Below are 20,848 nucleotides of genomic sequence, written 5' to 3'. Positions count from 1 at the left end.
CAGAGACTGGGGTATTCCCCCTTCCCATCTCCCATATTGGCCGGTGATGAAAGTAACTCAATAGGCTGTGACTCTTGCCACTACACTGAGAAAGGGAGGTCACACTGGGGCCTTACCGAGTTTCTGAGGCCACTGAAACCGCCCAGAAGCGCGGGACCCACCAATACAGGCTTGGGGCTTTGTCACAGTAGTTTTCAACCATTTTTCACTTGCAGACCCCCCCCCAAAAAATTTCAAATCGAGGTGTGGACCCCTTTGGAAATCTTTGACATATGTAGAAACCACTGTTCTGTGGTAACAACATTTTGCAGACCCCTTAGAAAACCACTGGACTAATCCTTCCTTTGTTATGAGTCTGAAACTTCAGCATTTAAAAAAAAAAGTCTCTGGAAAAAATCTAATAGAATCTGCTTTATGTTCTTGTCACTTACTGAATGAGGTTTACATTAGGTCAAGCGATTAAAAAAATTAATCGCGCTGTTAAACAATAATAGAATACCATTTATTTAAATATTTTTGGATGTTTTTCTACATTTTCAAATATATTGATTTCAATTACAACACAGAATACGAAGTGTACAATGCTCACTTTATATTTATTTTTGATCACAAGTATTTGCACTGTAAAAAAACCCAAAAGCAATAGTATTTTTCAATTCACCTAGTACAGGTACTGTAGTGCAATCTCTTTACAATGACTTACGAATGTAGAATTATGTACCAAAAAAATGCACTCAAACAAAACAATGTAAAACTTTAGAGCCTACAAGTCCACTCAGTCCTACTTCTCGTTCAGCCAATCGCTCAGACAAACAAGTTTGTTTATATTGGCAGGAGATAATGCAAACTTCTTGTTTACAGCATCACCTGAAAGTGAGAACAGGCATTCTCGTGGCACTGTTGTAGCCAGCATCACAAGATATTTACGTGCCACATGTGCTAAAGATTCATATGTCCCTTCATGCTTCAGCCACCATTCCAGAGAACATGCGTCCATGCTGATGACGGGTTCTGCTTGATAACAACCCAAAGCAGTGCGGACCGACACATGTTCATTTTCATTATTTGAGTCAGTTGCCACCAGCAGAAGGTTGATTTTCTTTTTGGTGGTTTGCATTCTGTTGAGTCTCCATCAGAGTGTTGCTCTTTTAAGACTTCTGAAAGCATGTTCCACACATCATCCCTCTCAGATTTTGGAACGGACTCCGATTCTTAAATCTGGGGTCAAGTGCTGTTGCTATCTTTAGAAATTTCACATTGGTGTCAAATTTGCACTAGAAGTGTTCTTAAAATGAACAACATGGGCTGGATCATCATCTGAGACTGCTAGAACATGAACTATATGGCAGAATGCAGGTAAAACAGAGCAGCAGACATACAATTCTCCCCCAAGGAGTTCAGTCACAAATTTAATTAACACTTTTTTTTTTTTTTAACTAGCATCATCAGCCCGGAAGCATGTCCTCTGTATGGTGGCCGAAGCATGAAGGGGCATACAAATGTTTATATCTGGCACGTAAATACCTTGCCAGATGTGCTTCAAAAGTGCTCTGCAAATGCCTGTTCTCACTATCTGGTGAGATTGTAAGTAAGAAGAGGGCAGCATTATCTCCTGTAAATGTAAACAAACTTGTTTGTCTTAGTGATTGGCTGAAGCGTGGACTTGTAAGCTCTGAAGTTTTACATTGTTTTGTTTTTTGAGTGCAGTTATGTAACCAAAATCTACATTTGTAAGTTGCACTTTCACAACAAAGAGATTGCACTACAGTACTTGTATGAGGTGAATTGAAAAATATTATTTTTATCATTTTTACAGTGCAAATATTTGTAATAAAAAAAGCTTTGATTTCAATTACAACACAGAATAGAATATATATGAAAATGTAGAAAAACATCCAAAATATTTAATAAAGTTCAATTGGTATTCTATTGTTTAACAGTGCGATTAAAACTGTGATTAATTGCGATTAATATTTTTGAGTTAATCGTGAGTTAACTGCGATTAATCGACAGCCCTAGTTTACATGGATGATTTCAATAGCTCCTTTCACAGAAGCCGTTTTGAGACTCCTTACAAAAGCTAAAAACATGGGGGGAAAAGGGTTTCAGGGAGTTGACTTATTTTTCTCTCTAACACAGTAGAGCTATGGAGTATTGTTAAACATCTGGAGGAAGAAAAATGAATATCTAGCTATCTGTGCTATCCAAGATTGTTTCTCTTTTAACGAAACATATTTAGAGGAGCCCAAGACAATTTTATGTTTAGTGAACAGAGTCAAAGTGCCTATAGATCTCCATTCCTTCAAGCCTGTCTTGAGCTCAGATAAAGAAAAATTCTGTTGTTGAGTTTGAGAGTCAGGGCAACAGAGTCTTTTCTCAGGTATTGGCTCTGTGAAATCTGTTACATAAGAGATTTTACGTATTTGTACGGGCAGTGGGCTTAGAAGATTGATTGGTTTTGTGCTGAGGATGTTAATTTTGTTTACTTAGTGTAAACTGAAAACCCTCTTGGGTCAGATAGTCATGTACTCACTCTCTTCCATCTGTGTTTCAGGCATAAAGACAACATGTTAAAAATTAAACTTGTAACAGAAAGGATTTAAGATTTGGATGACTGGGCAACAAAATGGCAGATGAAATTCAATGTTGATAAATGAAAAGTAATGCATATTGGAAAACATAATCCCAACTATACATACAAAATGATGGGATCTAAATTAGCTGTTAATACGCAACAAAGAGATCTTGGAATCATTGTGAACAGTTCTCTGAAAACTTCCGCTAAATGTGTCGCAGCAGTCAAAAAAAGCTAACCAGTCTTAGGAACCCATTAGGAAGGGGACAGATAATGAAACAAAAAATATCATAATGCTACTCTATAAATCCATGATATGCCCACCCCTTGAACAGTATGTGCAGTTCTGTTCGCCCCGTCTCAAAAAAGATACATTAGATTTGGAAAAGGTACCAAGAAGGGCAACAAAAATAATTAAGGGTGTGGAGCAGTTTCCATATGAGGAGAGATTAAAAAGATGGGGACTGTTCATCTTGGAATAGAGATGATTAATGGGGGAGATGACAGAGGTCTATAAAACATGAGTGATGTGGAAAAAGTGAATAAGGAAGTGTTATTTACCCCTTCACATAACACAAGAACTAGAGGTCACCCAATGAAATTAATAGGCAGCAGAAAGTACTTCTTCACACAACACACGGTCAAGGTATGGAATTCGTTGCCAGGGGATGTTGTGAAGGCCAAAAGTATAACTGGGTTCAAAAAATAATTAGATAAGTTCTTGGAAGATAGGTCCATCAATGGCTATTAGCCAAGATGGTCAGGGATGAAAGCCATGCTCTAAGTGTCCGTAGCTTCTCACTGCCAGATGCTGGGACTGGATGACAAGGGATGGATCAATTGATGATTGCCTTGTTCTGTTCATTCCCTCTGAAGCATCTGACATTGAGCACTGTAAGAAGACAGGATCCTTGGCTAGATGGACCATTGGTCTGATCCAGTATGGCCCTTCTTATGTTTGTTGTATTCTGCACCATATGGATATCTGAAGAATGCTTTTTTTTTTTTTTTTCCCCCTTTTCTTCGGTAGATCACTATAAATACAAGGGAGGTTGACATTAGCCAACTGTAGGGTCTTCCAAAGTTATGACTTTTGAGAAAGGACAATTCTTCGGCACTTTCTTCAAAAGACGGATTGGCAGAACTAAAATATCCACAATTTCACAATCTCACAAGTGGCTTTTCTTTTTCTTCAGCTAATTATGTTATGGTCACAGATAGTGAACAAAATGTTTATCAGCTGTTCATTGCTATTTATACAGGAACTTATTGGTATGGAAAGTGTCAACTTTAATTGATGTACAGTGAATGGTAACAAATAATTATTAAGCTATTCTAGTTTTATGGTACAGATGAAAGGAAGGAAATTATATATTTTAAATTGAAGATGTTGAAAAGTGTGTATAAAATATTTTACTCCTATAATTCCATACTTCTTTCTAGTAGTCATTATTGCTAAGAATTTTTCATTGAAACAGGATCTTTATTTCTTAAAGTGACATATCTTTAAAAATTTAGGCTTTTTAAAACAAAAATTGTGGTGCTCTGTTGCGAGAAGTACTAATACCTTAAAAAGGGAAGGACAGCTTTACAGTTAAAGCACACAATTGGAAAACTGATCTGAGACATATTCTTGGTTCTGCCACAGACTCCTGTGTGACCTAGAACTTAGCCTGTCTCTCCCTCAGTTTCCCACTTTTGTAAAGTAATACGTACCTACTTCATAGGTAGAGTCCTGTGCAGATACAAAAATGTGGATTTGCATCTGATCCGCATTTGCTAGAATCAACGTGCATCCGATCCGCTAGCCGTCTTTTATGTGTGTCTGCATCCGCACCTGCAGCAGCAGGCCGTCTCTCATGGGCTAGCAATGGGGACGGGGAGAGGAGAGGGTGCAGATGAGTGAGTGGGGGGCGTGGGGTCTTGCAGGGAAGAGGCAGTATGAGGGCGGGGACTGGGGGTAAGGGGTGACTCGGGTGGGGTCTTGAGGAGGATGGCGGCGCAGGTGCGGGATCTCGAGGAGAAGGGGTGGGGGCTGGAGGGAAGGGGTGTCGTATCTCGTGCTGCTTCCAGGGGCTTGCAAGTGACGTCAGCAGCAGTGCATGTTGCATTGCAGCAGGGCAGAGGGATCAGGTGCCAGGGCCCCACCCGCTGGAATACCCAGGGTCGGGAGAGTGGCCAGTGCTGCTGAGCCGGGCTATGGCGGGGACACTGGCGCTGTCCAAGGGCCCTGAGCTGCTGGACAGGAAGCGGCGCTGCAAACGGGTGCTGGACAGCCTCATCTCTGGCCTGCTGCCCGGCCCCCGTCACTGGCTACTGGCCACCGGCCCTAAAGCATGTTGCGCCCCGGGGCTGCCTGAGCCGGATGCTGTGGGCCAGGTGCCACCAGTGAGTAGAGATATCCGTGGATATGAAGCGGATATCCATGGATTTGCAGGGCTCTATTCATCGGTTTACTATGATGTTTAGACCATGGTTTGTTGGAGGTTTTGTTTCAGATGGAAAGGGTAAAAAGTATAAATTATTCCATTCCTTATAAGCTACAATAAGAGCATCCATGCAGTTTGGGCATCCTTGACATTCTTTTTAAAATGCACAAATAAACAAACCCCATCAGTTGCCCCAGATCAAATCAGATAACGAAGTGAAAACATAAATGTAGTAGAAATTAATCGACCACAAACTCAATCACTACCGGAGTCTGACATCGCCATTACCCAGCTCTATCCATCACCCATCTCTTTAGTGGCAAGTGGGACAAGGAAAAGGTTACTGAAAGAGAAACAAATGTTGATGTAATTTTCTGTTATACGTTTCATTTTGGTTTTGAAATTATAAAACAGAAGTTGTTTGACATTGTGATTCACTTGCATGAGTATGGTAACATATTGCTTTGGCAAGTGACAGACTAGATGAACTCGCAGAACTTTTCCATCTCTTTTTCTATGATCATGTATTACCCTGGAAACCTTGGGTTTTTTTTCTTTCCACTAAGCGGGAATAAGCATTTAGTACTGTAGATCCCTTTTGCCTTTAGAGTCATACTATAGATTGTGTACAGTCTTCTGTTAAATCTTATCCATCTGCTACATATATACAAATGTACACGTATAGGATAGAACCTCATTAATTTGCAGTGATGTCTGGAAAACAGTGCAAATAAATTAATTTTATGAATTATCAAGTAAGTCAATGAACAAACAGTATTTTTTTTAAAAAAAGCTCATTTTGTGATGCCTTGTCATTAAATTATTTTTGACACCAGTAGTTTCAGTTTGATATTCCATTCTGTGGCATAAATGTGTTTTAAAGTATCTAAATATTAGCATTCTGAGACCTCTTTACAGCTCTTTGGTGTAATATCTTTGAGAGTGTTGGAAAACAGGTATTTTATGTTTGTGTGAATGTTAAAATATGTGGATTGGCAAATAGTACTATGTGTGTACAGTAGAATTTTGTTTTTATGCCCTTAACACTTGTTTCGCTGGATGCTTCCTGCCCTGTCACCCGCCTTCCTACACTCCTGATATACTCAGGGACTCTGACTCTGAAAACTGAGCTTTCTTCCTGTTGTGTACTTCGTAGGCAATTGTGTGGCTTGACCGTACTTGTGGCTATGTAATCATGGCTTTTCTTTCTGAGAAGTGTTAAAGAGGCCATTTGGTCTTTCTTTTTCAATTCTCTTTCAGAATTCTCCACTTTACCAGTATTTACAGGATTTGGGCCATACAGATTTTGAAATATGTTCAGCTGTATCACAGAAGACAGAACAATGCACAGCAGAGGAGGGGCAACAAGAACAAGATACCACCCAGAAAGTGAGCATTCACCTTGGCCTTGAAGCTATGTTAAAAAATATATAAAATCACAGACATTATATAAACTCTTGCTATATAAAAAGTTATTAGAACTAGTAGCTGCCTTATTTTGCCTTTCTGCTGATATAGTTTGAGGCTGAGGAAATGCCACTCAGGATTTAAATGCACTAGAGAGGCAGGAGACTTTCACAGCGAATTTTTAAAGAGCTGTAAGTTTTATATTATTTACCAGATATTTTTATAGTAATTTAATATGGGATTAATACAGCCTGGAAAGTTTTCCAGCTTTGCTTATGTGTTGAGTTGCTAAACACCGCTTAATATGTAGCAAATATACAACAGGTGGGACTTCTTGCTGGAAAGTAGAGGTAAGATAACAGTTGTCCCTGAGACACCAGAACCATACTAGTTTATGGAGAAATAACAGTGACTGGTGTTCCTAACTTCTTCTTATGGGCCTGACTCACTTTGGGTCTAGCACACTTTCTGTAATGAACATTTCAGTGGTTTGGCCTAACTGCCCTATACTGGGGGCCAAACCATTTTCAGGCCTAGTTCACTATAGGTCAGGGAGGATCAGTTATTGTTGTCAGCCATGGCTCCTTTTGATTAAGAGAGCACTATATCTGTTACTGCATCCGAAGCAATTTAAGAGATTCTAAGTCTTTAAACAGTTTAAACTGCTCTTTGATATTACAATGGCTTGAAGCTAAGTTTTTCAAATGAGAGTAAGGGAGATTCAATGAGATTTGGGCACCTAACTCCATCAGCTTTTTTGAAAATTCCAGCCTCAGTGATTATGCCACTCTGCAGCAGTTTAAGCAGTTTATTTGGCTTGGGGAGCTTTAGTTAAGAATGGTAGAGGTCAGGAGGAATAAAGTCGAATAGCTCTAAGTTATAGATTCCACAAGCCTGTAGACTGGATAATCACCAGGAGCTGAACAGCTCAGACTTTTTGCACTTTAAAAACAGGGAAATGATCAGTAGGTTTTTCAAGGGAGTTTTACATTTGGATTATGCTTGACAAATCAAGGACCTAGAATTTAGGATATTCCAAAAATTAAGTTTGTTTCCACAATGTTAACTTGAGCATGCGGTACGTATGTAGTATTGTACACTTTGATTAATGTATTTGTTAACAACGTATACCACAGCTCTGTGAATCCATGAAACCACACTTGTAAAGTTGGCCACAGGGTTTTTCTTCTGGGGCAGCTGCTACAGGAATAATCCCCCTGCTGGCCGTGGAAATTCAGTTGTTATATTGTCCTCTCTTTAGCACCTAGTTGGAGCATGCTCAGTGCAGTTATTTTCTGCCTGCATCTTTCTCTTCCACAGTGGAGAGTTCTCTTTTCAATGGATATGCTCCAGCTATGTGCTAAGCTAGAGCCTGGAGGAAAAAAGAGACTTCTGTGCAGACTTCTCTGCCCAGAACACTGCAGGTTGGGGTGCCCCCCAACACTATAAAGGTAAGAAGCTGGAACAAGGTTCCACAGACTCGATGATTCCCTGTATCTGAAAAATCCCTGTTTCTTTCCCACTCTGCTTGCTGCAGCATTGCACTCATTTGCTTATGTCCATGGCCTGATGGCTTCTCACTAGTGTCCACTGCTGCTTTCCACCATCCTCCAGTGCTCAGTCTCCTTTACACACAACACTTTGCTGTTTTCCAACGGCTTCCCTAACCTGCAGTCCCCTTCCTGGCCACTGCTGCTTTTGTGCTTCCACACCCCACTCATTAGTGAGAAGTGGAATGAGTAGTGCACCCACATCCTTTCTTAGAAGCAGGCGAGAGAGAGAGAGTATGATACCACCCTACATGCTGCAGCGAGGCTCTCTGATTTTTTGTGGCCTACCAGTGGTGGATCTTGTGACAAACTGCAAGTTGGGCAACAGTCTGGGAAACGCATTCAAAAACAGGCTCTAATGAAAGTAAATTAATAACACCATATTGATATCAAGTCTATTCTAGTCTATATAGATTCTTCTACCATGGTCGTCCCTATAGTATATGAATACCTTCCAATGATGCATTAAGCAGCATGACTAACGTGTTATGCCTTTGTTTTCTCATCCTTTCTTGGGGAGCGGAAAGGGATTTACACATTATTTTGTTTTGAAATTTAATTTATAATACACACACACACACAGGTTGCTATATGTTTGTTACAGAAGGCAAGGTGAAAGAAATGTGTCTTGCACTTAAGGCAGAAGATAGTGAGGTTTTTGGTAGTCCTTAGTTCCTATGGAAGTCTTTCTGTGTTGATAGATTCTAGCATGCTATGGCACTACCATAATAAAAAAAAACAACCCATAATTAAATAAAAGTCCTGATTACGTTAATGCTGCTTTGTGTCACTCAGTCCTGTTGTCACAACATTTCCACTTGGTCGTAGAACTCAGTGTTGGTGTCAGTAGAAACCGGAGCATCTTACTGTGGAATTTCTGTCCCATGTGCTGCAGAGCATGTAAGGACAAGTGGCAGATTTATTGTTGTGGGAATGAGCTTAGCTTTTGGAGTTTCTTCACGCTTGAATGCCTACTTTCTCAATCCAAAGGTGTCATTAAAATATATTTTTTTTATATTTAATATGTGAGCTGTTTTCTGGTAAACGTTCATCTAGCTAGCTAATGAATTAGAAGTAATCACTGCTGGCTTCTTTCAGTGCTCATGGAGTAGAGTCTGACACTAATTAGGGACTAATGCTGCTTTAAGTTAACACAACATTAAAAGGATTCCTAAATATATTATGTCCATTTCCATTGGTTTTCAAAACTGTCAAACTGAGGACACTAGCTGTGACTGACTTGTTCCTCTAGAAATCTCATAAAAGCTATGTTTTCCCTTTCAAGTTATTGGCATTTGGAATGCACCTGCAGTTAACTGACCTATTTCTGCTTTTGTGCAATGAGATTTATTTTAATTAAAACTCTTATTTATTGAAATTTAGGTCAATAAAAAGTGATATCTGATTGGCTGATACCTGTACATTGTTCTGAAGTAGTACACAGGTTGGTTCTAGTTAGCTACATTACTTTCCCTTATATGCGTGGTCTTATGAAAGGCAGAAAATTTGTGCAATCTAATTGCATGTGTATGTATGTATTTTACCATTTTCCCCAAAGTGTATTGTTTCTATCTTTCACTTCTTCTGAAGCAGTTTACTCATTTTATTGGCTTAGGACAGGGGTGGGCAAACTACAGTCCGGGGGCTGCATACAGCCCTTCAGACGTTTTAATCTAGCCCTTGAGCTTGTGCCGGGGAGCAGGGTCCCTGGTGCAGCGCTCCAGCTGGGGAGCAGGGTTGGGAGCTTTCCCCACTCTGCATGTGCCGTGGCTCCGCGCAGCTCCCGGAAGCAACAGCATTTCCCCCCTCCAGCTTCTACGCAAAGGGACAACCAGGGGGCTCCGCATGCTGCCCCTGCCCCAAGCACTGCCCCCACAGCTCCCATTGGCCTGGAGCCACGGCCAATGGGAGCTGCAGGGGCAGCGCTTGGGGCGGGGGCAGCGTGCAGAGACCCCTGGTTGCCCCTCTGCATAGGAGTTGGAGGAGGGACATGCCGCTGCTTCCGGGAGCTGCTTGAGGTAAATGCCGCCCGGAGCCTGCACCCCTGACCCCCTCACGTGCCTCTGCCCCAGCCCTGATCCCCCTCCCGCCCTCCAAACCCCTCGGTCGCAGCCTTCCCAAACCCCCCTGCCCCATCCCAGAGTTTGCACCCCCAGCCGGAGCTCTAACCCCCCTCATGCACCCCAACCCCCAATTTTGTGAGCATTCATGGCCCTCCGTACAATTTCCATACCCAGATGTGGTCCTCAGGCCAAAAAGTTCGCCCACCCCTGGCTTAGGAGCTCCTCCTTTGGTGTTGTCAATAACAGAGGCAATTGATCTTGGGTTCTCTTGAAACTTAAGGGCAGAGAGTGTGTGTGTTTAATATATCTGTACATCAAGCTCACCTGAGCAACTCATGAGCAACACAATTATGTCTGCTTTGTCTCATCTGTTTTCAAATGAGAGAATGTGAGGAAGGGAGGGGAAAAAACCCACGTGCTAATTTGGAGTTACAGGATATTGTGAATTGGAATTGATGTAATCATTCTTGGTAATCAGTACTGGCTTTGAAACTTCGGTGCTTTTCTGTTGTCTCTCTGATGCCAGATGTCTATTTCTGTCCTTTAATTTCTGCTTCTCCTTCCCATTTCAGTGTCATCTCTGAAGGGAACTGACTTCTTGTTAGTGTGTGGTGAGGGGAAGATTGGTCTTATGGTTATGACCCTGGACTGCTACTTGAGAGCTGGGTTCAATTCCCAGCACTGCCCATAACTTCTCTGTGACTTGGGCAAATCATTTAATTTCTCTGTGCCTCAGTTCCCCATTTTTAAAATGGGATTAATACTTCCTTGTTCTCACCCTTTATCTGTCTAGTGTATATAGATTGTAAGCCCTTGGGAGCAGGGACTATGTTGCCTAGCTCACTTGGGCCCTGGTCTTGGTTGAGTGCTACTTTAATGCAAATATATACTCGCATGAGGAATGGAAAGACATGGTATTTGATGCTCACTGTGTATATCTGCAGAAGGAACACCAATGCACTTGTTCTTTTTCATCCTGTTCCAAAGAGTAACCTTGACTTGCAAGTACCATAAAAGCAAGTCTCTACATGGCTTTCAAATGAAAAACATTAAATGCAATTCATTGCTGCCAAAAACCTAGATGAACAACTGGGGACATAATGGTGTTCCCAGCTTTTTGAACCTGGGTTGGTGGACAACTGTGAGGTCCCAAATGACTCCTCCAAAACACCCAGGCATGAGAAATAGTGTTTTTTTTCCCAAGAACTGGATTCTTCCTCCAAGAGGCTACAGGATCTCTTCCAGCGTCATCTGGTTCTGGTCTCCTCCCTATGGCTATGTGTCCTGCTAGATGTAGGATCTAACTGCCTGGAAAAAGGAGAGAATTATGCTCCTGGGGCACGGGGAGGACAACAAAAAATGCTAATTTTTCTGTAGGCTGCCACCTGTGATTGATGAAGGAAAGACTATTATCCGAAAATCCAAGTTGACCTAAGTTACGTTGACGTACAGCCACTGCAGTAATTGAATCGGTTTTACACATCCACACTGAGCTCTTTGTGTCGGTGGTGCATGTCCTCACCAGGAGTGCTTGCACTGATTTAACTGCCATTATGGGATAGTTTCTGAAAGGCAGCAGCAGTCGACGTTAGCAATGTAGTGTCTACACTGACACTGTGTCGACCTAACTACATCGACTTAAGCGCTACACCTCTTGCAGAGGTGATGTTATTAATTTGGTGTATTGGGCTTACAGAGTTAGGTCAGCGAAAGCTGTCTTACATCAAACTAACTCTGTAGTATAGACCAGGCTTTTGTTAGAATAAGGGTTCCTAGGCCCAGTTTCCTGGCTTACTTCCAATTTGGGTGGTTACATTTGGCTTTCATCTTATTTAAATTTCCTCCATAATTTAAACTGTGTAGGATATTTTTCTCCACTTCCTATTCTAAACTATTGTGTGTGTTTCCGAGTGCTATTAAATAGTTGGTGCATCACATTTAACCCCAGATGTGATTTATATTTTAATATTAGGTAAAAGTAACCTCTCCCTAGTTTCACTTTGTGCAATGTGTTGGGATAAAAGTGCTGTATAAATGCAAGATACTATAAATGCCATCTTAAGTTCATCCCATACTAAAAGGAAACAGTAAATATTTTAGTTATTTGGATTTAAATGAATGCACATAAAAGCATGACTATCCCAAGCTATAGGTGCCTTTGCCATAAATTAAAAATATAGGGATACATATTTACTATATGTTTCACAAAGAGCCCATGTAACTTATTTTTGTTCTAAAGTAGCAAGGAGAATACTCAAGAGTCATCAAAGGAAACATGACCTGACTTGTGTGTTGATGAAGACTGTTTTACTCGTCAGGAACACTTCCAGTGGGAATAAAGACTATAAAACATCATTCCAAGATATCTGAATAATTTAATGTGTTACCGCACACCACTGGTTCACAGCCCAAAACAGTGGGTTGTCTTGTTTTGCATCTTCAAGCTTTGGCCTGTCTGTCTTGCACTTATGCAAGCTCAGATTTTTCTTTAAAATCAAAATGAGGAGTATGAACCAAAAGATAATTTATACAGCAAGCCAAGCTGGTTTAGTCTGTAACTCAACAGATTACATTAGCTGGTAACAGTGCTTTATTTCTGACTTTAATGGTCATTAATTAAAACTGTCCTTGGTATTGATTTAAATGTGTGCAATCAAGAGCTGAAGACTCAGGAAGATGAAAGTAGTTTAAAAAGTTTATTGTCCTTAAAACAAAACTTGGTCTTGAAATAATAAATGTTTCTATACTGTACTTTCAATACACTGGGAGCAGAGGTTCTAGTCTAAATTAAGTATCCATCTGACCAGTCAAATGTAGTTCAAGGGCCATTGTTTACACTCCACCCATTGCTTCTACTCATTACCAAGAGGGCATTTTGCTTTACTTTGCATTGCTTCATGACGAGGGAGCTCTTTATAATGCAATTCTTGTAGCGCTATAATTTGTGACACACTTCTTATTGTTTTCAGTGGTGTTTCTAAATGGACAGTCTACTGCCATTGCCTCTCTGCAGCCTCAGAATGTTCTGTAGGTAAAGAGAGTTTTAGCTTGTCACCAGCTTTCCCTTCTCCTACTGTCATAGGCAACAGGAACTCCAAGCTGTAATAATAGAAATTAGAGCTGGAACAAACCTATTAGCTTATTATGACTGCATCCCCTGGCTAATGCAGGATTGCTCTGTCCAGTACATGTCTAGCATGTTGCCTATTCTAGTTTTCAGTACCTCAAATGACAGTATTTTGAATGCTTCCCTTGGGCTTTTTCATAGCCTAATTAGATAGGTCCCCTTGTTGGGATAGGATGATAACTGTAAAGCCAGAAGAACTGTCATTGTGATATCTGATGTGTTGGTCCATTATATCATCCTAACCTCACTAATACTTCCCTCAGATATGGCTCTATAGCTCCAATCGGGCATAGAAACAGGTTTCATATATACTTGGAAGCATCATTTGGGTTACTCTGTTGGACCCAATTGTCACAGTTCTGGGGTAACTGCACCTGTGATCCCTTTATGACTTCCTTGAAGGCGTCTAGCTGTCACCTTGCTTGGGGTGAGGTGTTCCTCTTCCTCCAGACTGTGTATTTAGCCTGCAATTCGTCGTGCTCTTCACTGTAATCATATTAGCAATCTGAGGGCTTGTCTACACTTAAAAGGCTGCAGCGGCACAGCTGCACCACTTCACTGAAGATGCTACCTACGCCAATAGAAGGACTTCTCCTGTTGGCATAGTGCTCCACCTCCCTGAGAAACAGTAGCTTATGTCGAGTTTCTTCCGTCAACATTGCGCTGGCTACACCAGGAGCTAGGTCAGTATAACTGCATCACTTGGGGTGTGACAACATAAGTTGTTAGTGTAGACAAGCCTGAGGTTACTTCAGGACTTATGGTCCTGTTATCTACCAAGGATGATGACAGGGTTAACCAGTGACCAGCCCATCTTCTTAAAGCAAAGTATTTCTTTAGAACAAAAGCAGTACAGAGAAAACATACCTTGAAAGTGATAAACAACATATATGCATGCCTGTCTTACCAGTTGTCACCCATCTTCCACTTGGAGAGCATAGCAGGTTTCAAAGTCCTTCCAACCCTTCCAGTAGGGTTTTGTCCTCTAGGTTAAATTATGCCAGTTCTTGGGTTGAGTGAGGGTGAACCCCCCCTTCAGTAGCAGGCTCTCCATTTTATTCACTTCTTTGTTTTTTTGTATTCTGGGCCTCTTAAGTCCTGCCCAAAACCAGTCTATGCAATCTCTCCCAGGGCGTGGTACTTTTGCAGACTTGTTTACTTGTCTAGAGGTTTGCAACAATTACCCCCTAGTGCTGTTAGTTCCTGCTAGTTCATTTATGCTTAGTGACTGGCCTAACCCCCACAGTTACTGCCTTGCTTGTCTTGCTTCAAGAATCTCTTCATTTGCAGAAGGCTACAATACAAGTGAGAGGGGAAACTGAGTCACATTAATTCTTTCAAAAAAATAAATCAGAAGTTTTCCACTTCTCAAGCAATGAGTTGGTTTTATTATTTAAAAAAAAATATGTCCCATGTAACTGAATGGCTCTGGATAATGTTAATTGGATAGCTAAAGCTTTTCATCTCTGGGTTGCCACATCAAGTCAATGTCACACTGCCTTTCAGAACAAATGTTAAATCTATGTGCTTGGCTATCTTCCCTCTACCTATTAGACTACACTCCCATCCCCATATTAGTAACAACTCAGGAATTCTGGTCCCCAAAATCATTCTACTGCTTTCTACTACTTGTTCTGTAACTCACTGGCGAAGTTTGTGTTGCTTTCCTCTCTAGTGGCTTCTCCACATATAGGACATAGGCATTTCTGTAGCTCGTGTGGTCCATGTGAAGGTCCACAGCTCACAATCCTGCTGCCAACCCATCTGGTGGCTCTTTTTGTTGTACATGATGGAATTTGTTTTTACCAGTTTTCTTGTTTAAGAAATGAATTATTGAATTCACACCGTGAGAAAATACCCTTACCATGTTTTACATTTTAAAAAATCCATTCTTATCTATGATTTACGATGCAGTATGCAACTAAACACAGTTTCCACATTTCAGTCATTGTGACACAATTTGATTGATCGCTTGTATTCCTATTAGCAGGTTGAAGGTTCAGAGGTGTAGTCATGAAATTCATGTAATGCATATAAATATTTTTAAAACTACCTTCTACTAGCTCTACAAAGAGATGTGGAAAGCAGATATACGGTATGTGTTTATAAGCATCTCACTCCATTTTAAATAATTGCAGGTTCAGGCAAGACCTGGTTTCTTTGTTGGGTCATATTTTAAAGAAATACTTGTTGATTATTGGCCTGGTTTAGTAGTTATTTCAAATTAGGGACAGAGTCTGTCCCTAATTAGAGGTCTACAACTCACAAATGAAGCTAAAAGCCCAGTTTTAAGTTACGTGTGATGTAGCGTGGAGATAAGAGTATATGATGCTTAGTGCTAATCTGACATGGAGCTTCTGGAACAGTTACTGCAATTGTCATCACTGGGCCTCAGCACCTTCAGTATCTGGGTCCACTTGGCCAGCCTCAATCCCTGTCTTCCAGTCGTGACACCTGCATAGGTAAAGGCAGCTCCTCATTCTCAGTCCTTTTTTTACATTTGGGTTCCTTAGACCATTTAATCCTGCTTGTTCTTTTCTATCCTCAAGGAGAGAGGGGTTCTTTTCATGCTCAGGCAGCAACTCCAACCTCAGACCAATAGGCTAATCCTAATTACACTTGCTTTAACAATGTAGCATTTATAGCACCTTGGAATGAAGGGGTTAATGAAAGCTTTATTTCACCTTCTATGCTGGCAAAATTTTCAAGTCACCAGAAACAGGTATTCCCTTAGCATACTCTGAAGTTGGACCAGATAGGGTAAGTGAAAACTAAGTCTCAGGTACTTGGAATTTGATTTATCAAGAGAAACTGAAGCAGGAGTAAATGAATTATTGTTTCTTTTATATTTGTAATTTCAGTTTTTGTTCCTTTTAGCAAGGCATCCTGTCAAAACTAGCTGAGCTCTTTAAAAGCTCATTTCCTTTTTCACCATGTAAGAAAAAGATGACCTACTCTACCGATTGGTAAGTAATTACTTTTTTATTTCCTTCCCCATCCCCTGAGTCTTCCTGTCTCTTACACCTCTCCTTGATCTATATTTTGCCTCATTCAGTGCGAGTCAGCAAGACTGAACAATGGGGAATTGACATATTCTTCAAAATTCATCAGTTATTGGGGAACAGTGCAAAGCTCACTGTGTACAACATGAAGGGTTTGGAATGCAGCATAAAGGTTTTTAAATGTAGAATAAGGTAATTTTACCTTAGGAAAGCTTGACAAAAAGTGAAGATGTTATTAAAAACGAAGGGAGACTGAATATAGTGTCCTACCTTCTTGATCCAATTCAGCTGTAGAGAAAGTGCAGGACAAAAATACCATATCCATGTATGTATTGCTTTCTAATAATTAAGATCTGGTTTTAAGTGCAAAAGCCACTTTCTTACATCAGAAATTATGCTCCTGATCATTTATATGAATGAAGCCTTCAATTTGTCACTTGGTTTGCAAGCATCTCTTCCATGATGGAAGCTGGAAAAACACATAGGGCTTAAATCACCCCCGGGCCAGAGCTGAACATGGCATTAGAGATTGGGGGCTGAGTTAAAGGTGGCTTCATGCCACCTTTGCATCTTCTCTTTTCTGGGGCATACCTCAGCCACCAGCACAGGTTATAGCATCATGAGGTTGGACATAACTTTGTGGCCAAGTTGCCTGTGGCCCCTAGGTTTGAACTGCATCTGATAGATTGTAACAGCACCCGGGCACACCTGGTGGGCCCTGTGTACCATGGGTTTCTGCTGGAAGCAGATGCATAGGTGGCTGTCTACCAGCCCAGGATGCCCACAGCATTGAAGGAATTACCTGTGGGCCAGATCCACTGGCATTGTGGTCCTTTGAATAAGCCGGTAAAACTGGCATAAAGGAGCCAACATGCAGGGATGGATTGGGTCCACATTTCCTTTCACTCTAGAGACTTGGCACCTGAACCTCTCCAGATATAGAAGGACGAACACAGGACAGTTCTTTTATGCCTTCTGTTTTCACTGAAATATGCCGAAATTACATAAGAACGCTGTCCTTAAATACAACCTTAAAAATAATTGGGAGAGGCGAATGTCCCCATCCCTCCTGGAGTCCTCAGAGATCTTCCAGTTCCAATCCCAACCCCTCATAATCACCACTTCCTCAGCCTAGGAAGTCAAGATTTCCTTTACAGCCTGGCAACACTGCTCTGGAACTGCCCAGGAGGCAAAGAAAGGAACTCTTCTCCTGCCCCCACATAAGCTGAGTATGCTACCTCCACAGCCATCCTAGCCCTGTTATCCTGGAAACCAAGAAACTGAGGTAGTTAGCCAACCCTGCAAGATGGTGCAAAGCAGTACCTGTAGGATACTGAACAGACTCAAGAGAAGTGTTCTGAATTCACTTCAGCACATAGTCTGCTCTGTGGCTTCCTGCATCAAGTCTTCTCCAATAAAAAACTGAATGCAGGAGGGTATAAGATAATACTGAGTATCATTAATTTATTGTTATTTTTATTTTAAAGAATTAGGGCCTTCAAATAGCTATTTTCCTACTGTCTTCATGGTAGATTACTCCACTGAGTCAATGAGAAATACTTATCTTGGCTTTAATAGTACCAGTTGGATTAAAACTAAAAAGATTTTGGCAATGAGGTGACAAACTCCTTGAGGTCTGTTAACAGCTTCTGGCTGCAGAAGAGAAGTATTTTCCCTTTTTACACTTACATCTTGCTTTAGACCAACATGCTGATGGTAAATTTTCATTGTGGTGTGTTTGAACACTCTAATTGAGAAACTTCTGGTTTTTTAGAGTTACTGTTTGCTTCAGTATCTGATTTAAGACTTCAGAGAGGTACTATAGCCGTAGAGATTTTTTCTTTAAAACGTTCTAGTTGAAGAAGGGGAAGTGCAAATGTTTGTGATGGCATTAAAATGATTGGTACCACCCAAAGTTCCTATTAGGTTTGGTAAGTCAAAGGTCCACAGGATCCCATGGTGTTTCATTTGTGGAGTCACAGGTTCCTTTGGAAAGGTCTTGTGGCTCTCTCCTGGAGAATCCCACTGCAGATGGGGATTCTAATTCCAGCCAACTGACCTTTCCTTTGTCAACTGGTCCACAGCCAATTTTTGTAACTGACTGATTTGCAATGTCTCTATCTTAACACATTTTGTTTGCTAATGACAGATGCTACAGAAAAAAGCTAGATTCATTTGAACACAACAGACTTTTCAGGTTGCAGTTTGACTTCCATTCTTCTGGTAAATTCTAGTGCCTACATGCATTCCTGTGGAAATACATTCATACAACCTGTAGCATGTTTTCAATTCAGCCACATTGTCCTCATTTAGGACCAGGTCGTGAGTTCAATGCAAGCATCTTTAAAGATGAGATGGCAGAAGAAGTTTTAGAATGAAACACATTTAAGAGAGGTGGTATAGCCAATTGTAGCATGTCTAAAGTGCGGGAGTCTTCAGAACTATAAACAATAAAGTTCTGTTATTTTTTAACAACTGAATCTCTACTCATGCTTTCTTTTTCTTTCACTCATTCATGTTAAGGATGTTGGGTTTCGACTGGACTCTCTCTATACCATCCTGCAACAGGAAGTTCTGCTACATGAGGATGTGGAGCTGATTGAGCTACTCGACCCCAGTATCCTGTCTGCAGGGCAATCCAAGCAACAGAAAAATGGACACCTTCCAACGCTATGCTCCCTAGCAACTCCTAATATTTGGTACTGTCCAGAAAACGCCTATGCCTGTGACTATTTAGATACACTGATGGGGAAACTATCAGCATGCTCTTTGCATAAGAGACTTTACAAAAAAGTTTGTCCTTTCTCCTCTAAAATCTTTGATTTAGATTATTTGACTCCCCTTTGGTCTTCCAGGCCCAGATTTTTTAACTTCCTGGGCACATTTGAAAGCCCATTTTCCCCTCAGACTTTTGAGGGGTGTGTGGATTGAAGGCTGGTGAATAGTTACATGTAGTCCTTTATATTACATTTTATGTTTTAATTTATGGGATAGGCTCCCCAGAACACATGATGGGCACTATGGATGTTTTGACATATTTTATTAAATAAAGAGGTTGGTCAGTTCTTCAGCTTCTAAAGTGATGTTCTGATGGCTTTGGTACATGTCTAGTATAGGCACACTAACCTGGAGACTGGATTTTCCACTTCTGAGTTGAAAAGTCTGCAGTATTAATTTACTTTTTTTGGTATTTTTAAACAATTTGTTGGAGCCGCTAGCATTCCTGTTTTGGTTTTCTTCAAGCCAAACTTTTATGTTTATTTGAAATTTAAAAAGATACATTTGTATTCCACTTCTAATGTGTCTCAAAAATGAAGTGACAGAGGCAGGTCTGGAGAATTTGCTGCCATATGGTGACAGTGGTGAGGAGAACTAGGAGATGTGAAGTGTATGAAAAGTTTCATAGACTGCATCATACTACTGAGTTCATTACATTTGCATAGCATTCAAGCTGCTAGTGATGTAGTCATCCGTGAGAAGTAAACAGGGCAGCAGGAAGTCTATTAGATATAGCAGGGAAGTTACAGAAGGATAATGAATTTCACACTGGTGTACAGGTCTTGTTTATAAAAGTTGCCTGTCCTTTAAGCCAATGACTATCCTCTTAAAATTAATTTCCTATCCAGAATGTTTGTACATTCTGCACAATGCTTTCTTTAACCCTGGGCCTCTTCTAAAATCAGTAAATAGTGTGAAAGAATTATGTACTATACTACATTAAAATTGGTCTTCTTATTGTGGATCTCTGTATTCGTATCTTTCTGGGTTTACCTTCCAAGTTCCCTGGAAGCCCAGACAGCATATTTTGTTTCAGAAATACCTGAAGTGTTTTGAAACATTAAATTGGCATTCCCCAATTGAAATATTGCAGAATTCCAGTTGGGCAAAAATTTTCAAGTTTTTGGATTTTTGTCATGATTCAAGACAATTTTTTTCCAAAAACTAAAAAAAAAAAAAAAATTGATGAACTGGAAGTCTGTTTCCCAGTCAGCTCTAATAAATAGGTATGAAGTTATTTGAAGCTTGAAAAGCTTATAGCCTTGCAGAATTATAGATTAAATACAAAGGCCCACATTCTGTTAGACCAATTTTTCTGTCAAAACTTTCAAAAGAAAAATGGCAATTTTGCAAAAGAAAAATCTGCTTTTGAACATAGCTGAAATGAGACTTTAGCTTCTGTCGTTCCAGGTAATTTGAAAAGGTTCTCAGGGCTGCCTAAAAAGATTTCCACAGCCAGCTTTTTAAAGGCTTGTTAGAACTTTGTAGTATGTTATGTCCAGGTTAAATGAGTCAGAATCTGGAAAAATAAAACTGTCATTACTTAGAACGTTTGCTTACCTAAAAGAACTATGCCCTTTACCACTGTCCTCTTGAACCTGGAAGTGAAGACCATACATTTCCCATCCACCCTTGCTTTTAATGCTGAGCAATCACATTTTTTTTTAAGTCCTATGTTTTAAAGATTGACCTTTCAAATTGATGCATTATTTTTCCACTGGCTGTTTTAAACCAAGAAAATATATCATAGCTCTATGGACTAATTCCATACATAAAAACACCTAAATCTTCCATTTAGCGATCTTGTTGCTGTTTATTGCTCTCTTAAAAGCCTACATAAAAGTCCATGTAATTAAGTGTAAACAACATTGTAGTTGAGATCTCATGACTTTCCTCAGTTGATTAATCTTAGGAATC

General features: G+C 40.4%; 1 protein-coding gene across 1 annotated transcript in view; it reads left to right on the top strand.

Moving 5' to 3' along the window:
- VEZT (vezatin, adherens junctions transmembrane protein) overlaps positions 1–20,848 on the top strand; it is an 86,551-nt gene that overhangs the window by 24,718 nt on the left and 40,985 nt on the right. The window contains 4 exon segments of the mRNA XM_037884940.2: positions 6,265–6,393; positions 16,029–16,086; positions 16,089–16,117; positions 18,677–18,852. Coding sequence (XP_037740868.1) covers positions 6,265–6,393; positions 16,029–16,086; positions 16,089–16,117; positions 18,677–18,852 — 392 coding nt within the window.

Source organism: Chelonia mydas, chromosome 1 (genome assembly GCF_015237465.2).
Source record: "Chelonia mydas isolate rCheMyd1 chromosome 1, rCheMyd1.pri.v2, whole genome shotgun sequence".
NCBI classification, from domain to species: Eukaryota; Metazoa; Chordata; order Testudines; family Cheloniidae; genus Chelonia; species Chelonia mydas.
This window is presented reverse-complemented; position numbering and strand designations above follow the sequence as displayed.